The following is a 3,683-nucleotide window of genomic DNA, read 5'->3' on the forward strand; positions in this document are numbered from 1 at the left end:
AGAAGAAGAAGAAGAAGAAGAGAAAAGACACACTAATGTTTTATTGCTCCCCCTCCTCCACAGTCTTCATCTTCTGTCAGTGGAATCCACATGTACTCACAGTACGTGCGGATTGGCAGCTGTATACCAGACACGTGCAGAGAGGGGGAACTCACGCAGCTCGTCACACAGGGTAACTATGCTAGTGGTTGGCGGGTGCTCTGGTGTGGTTTGCTTCTTTTTTCCTATCAAACATCTAGCATCCTGATGTGTCCTTCGTTTTTGTTTTTGTTACTCTCTTGTAGCACCCCAAATCTTCGGCACTTAAAATAATATGACCTCGTTGTGTCGCAAGTACGGTAAAACTCGTACTAAAAGGTAGTTGCAGTTGTCACTGTGGTTATTTTACGCTTCCCGCTGACTTCAATTGCAAATATCTCGACTCATATTTTAGACACAAGTGTATCTTTTTCATCAAAGTCAAGACAACTGACCAGGCTTTAAGATTATATCATTAATTTCATTATAGTCAAACAGTGACGATTGCCTCGCCAAGCCGTGTCGTGATTCATTTTATTTGTCTAGTTGACTGTCAACCCTCAAACATATACTAATCAACAAACACCTGGGTTTGGATATACCTAGTTTTCTCAAAGCGTTGAAAGCACTTAATTATTTCTCAGTGAAGTAAGAAATATGCTGGTTGATAATTCTGTGCAGAGCATAGAGGAAGAAATCTGTTTGGAATATAATTTATTCTCTTTTACAATTCCGTTTCAAGAAACAGCAGAGTATATCATCAACCTTTTACGGCAATGGAACATAAGAGTCAGAGCCGTGCTAAAAACTCATAGCCTTCCATTTAATAACAATCTTTATCGGTCGAAATGAATAATTCACCTTTATGAAATTGAAAATGAACTTCACGTTTTTTTATTGTCCTAATTTTATCCATCAAAGAAAATTGTTAATTCCTTCCAGCCTTCCTCGGCCCAGTGACAAGTATTCAATGTGTGACCGATGTTAAGAGATAATATGTGCACAATCTGTACTTTTTCATTTTGCAAACTTTATATAACAAATGAGTGTTTTATATGATGTGATGGGGGCCAACAGCATTATACACCGATTAAACTCACTTACTTACTGAATCAACAAATAATGAACAAACAAGCCATTTCCTCAGTCTTGGAGATGGTCAACATGACGTCACAGCTGTCCCCTGGCCCCATGGAGTGCCGAGATGACCACAGGGGAGGCTCAACCTTCACCACTCTGGCCGCGTGAGTTCACACATTTTGGTGGGGGTTCAATCTTTTTTTTTCCCTTTTTTTTCAGTTTCGTCGACGTGCGTTGAAAGAGACGTAATAGAAAAAAATCATATTAATGATTTTTTAAAAATTGTATTTAGATATTACTCTACCCAATACGAGTATAAGCTTTGAGCGCTTTACATCAATCACATGATCACTAAGCTATTCACATAAGATAAACAATTTATTGCGGAAGTTGTGGTGGTTGATCATGATTTATCCTGAGAAAATGCCAAGTTGTAATAACGAGTTTCAACGAGTGATTACAACTGGCAGTTTCACAAGTAGGATAAATTATGGTCTACCGCCATAACGAGTGTTATAGATTTTTTATACCATACAGATATCAGCTGGCGAAATACATCCGAACCAATAAATTTCAAATGACCAACCAATTCGACATGAGGATCCATTCTAGAGTCTCTCATGAAAACAACATTTTCATGCTTGTCTGAGTCAGAGTGAGGATTGGAAAAAATCTGGATTGTTTTCCCTTACTCTTAGCCTCGCCAATTTTACATGTTTCCCCATCCGTGTGTCTCCCTCCGCGAAATAAACCCCTAATGAAACAATTATAACGTAAATATAAGTAGAAACGTACAATTCAAAAGTTGGAAAAAACTGCATTAATATGGCATGTTGTCGTTAAAATAGAGATGACTTTGACTTTGATTTTAAACTTCGAAACCAAATCAAAACCAAAAGGCAAGTAGTTGTTCGCTCCCGCATTGCATTCCAATGCTCAACGGTGAAAAAAAAGGCTTTTAGCAACGACAGGTGTCACGTTATTTGGAAATTAATGTATTAATTCCAAATATGTAAATAGGTTTTGTTTGTCAGGTCAGGTTTTTAGCAGAATTCACCTAGATTTATTCGATTTCACGTATTCTTGATTTTTTTCAGGGGAGGTAAGAATAACAATATAACAAGGGAAGTAACTTTTTATTATATACAGAAAAGTAATTAATCAAATGTGCTTTACTTGTATAATGTCTAATATCATATTTTTTCACAACATATTGTTTTAAATTTCAATTTTCTTTCATTTCTATAGTTGATTGTTTAATATGGAGTAATAGATTTAATGTAAACGAATATTCAAAAGCTAATGCAATCAAACTATACAGTGGGTTTTTTTCAATTGTTTGATAAATTGACTTCCATTTCTAAATAAGGTAATCATTTGATGATCTTTTATTCTAACGTATTATGTAGATCTACAAAGGGATGTCTGCTATCATTTTGTTGTCGCATTTGCCCACTGTCCACCCACTGTGTTTTTCTGGTGTGCTCCTACAATGTCTGCACGGAAGAAAGCAATTCCCAAACGTCAGTTGTGCTAATTAAGTTGAAAGAGGGCGGTTTAGTTTGACCTGATAAGTCACATGTGATGACACATTAGAACAGAGAAAATGATGTTATTAATGAACTGAACGTAACAGCACCACACTCTGACGTAATCTCGTGTCATTATGGTGCCCACCATTTGACTCAATTTGGAACAAAATTAAGGGCAACATAGAAAGGTTTGCACGTACTCTCGACTATAGCAGATAGCAAAACTGGGGAGGCTAGTGTTTGGCACTCTTTTTGGGTGCCCATGGTGAGCGCACTTCGCTCAAAGTTTTTAATGAGAGCAAAGAGCGGCTGCCGCAACATTGCACGGTTTGGGAATATAATGATTCAAGTCTAGATCAATACTTTGCTTACAGAGAGATAGAAGTAGAAGGCGAATATAGTGAGCGGAGCCCGTTTGAAATATCAGCTTAATCTTAAATTTCACATGTGAAATACAAGGACTTACTTTACCGGAAGTGCAATGCTAAAAGAACCCTTTTAAGGTATCAAAAAATATTTCACAATAACAAGAAAAACTGGTTCAACCTGTAAAGAAAAACTTCCACAACCATACATTAATTATATACACGTAAGGACAGCAGTAAAACCAGAACATATTATTACCAGCACTTACTAACACAAAATGGCTAGGAATTAAATAAATGAGTCTTGAGCTATCGCTTAAACGTGTTAAGATTTGTTATTTCTCTGAGATCCTGGGCAAGGAATTCCAGTTTTTAGGGCCAAAAATATGAGAAATTTTTCTCACCTTAAGTTGAATCTGTCCACAGTGATGTGGTCACTCAAGATCAGAAATAAAACGTTCCTATATTGTGAATATACACTGTTATGGTCCTTGTAATTGTATTGTCTCAAACACATTTTTTGTGTAGGCACTGTTGGCGAAAGAGGGGCGGTTTACAGGAGGAGAAGAAGAGATGCGGATGGGAGAGAGAGAGAGAGAGAGAGAGAGAGAGAGAGAGAGAGAGAGAGAGAGAGAGAGAGAGAGAGACAGATAGATAGACAGACAGACAGACAGACAGACAGACAGAT

At 37.2% G+C, this 3,683-nt stretch overlaps 1 protein-coding gene across 1 annotated transcript in view; it reads left to right on the top strand.

Moving 5' to 3' along the window:
• Positions 1-1,037: 1,037 nt before the first annotated feature.
• Positions 1,038-3,683, top strand: part of LOC101851921 — a 3,630-nt gene continuing 984 nt past the window's right edge. Inside the window, exon 1 of the mRNA XM_013091184.2 lies at positions 1,038-1,262. Within this exon, the coding sequence (XP_012946638.1) occupies positions 1,141-1,262 (122 nt within the window). The 5' untranslated portion in view covers positions 1,038-1,140. The remainder of the gene's footprint in view (positions 1,263-3,683) is intronic.

Source organism: Aplysia californica, unplaced genomic scaffold, assembly GCF_000002075.1.
Source record: "Aplysia californica isolate F4 #8 unplaced genomic scaffold, AplCal3.0 scaffold02754, whole genome shotgun sequence".
Taxonomy (NCBI): Eukaryota; Metazoa; Mollusca; class Gastropoda; order Aplysiida; family Aplysiidae; genus Aplysia; species Aplysia californica.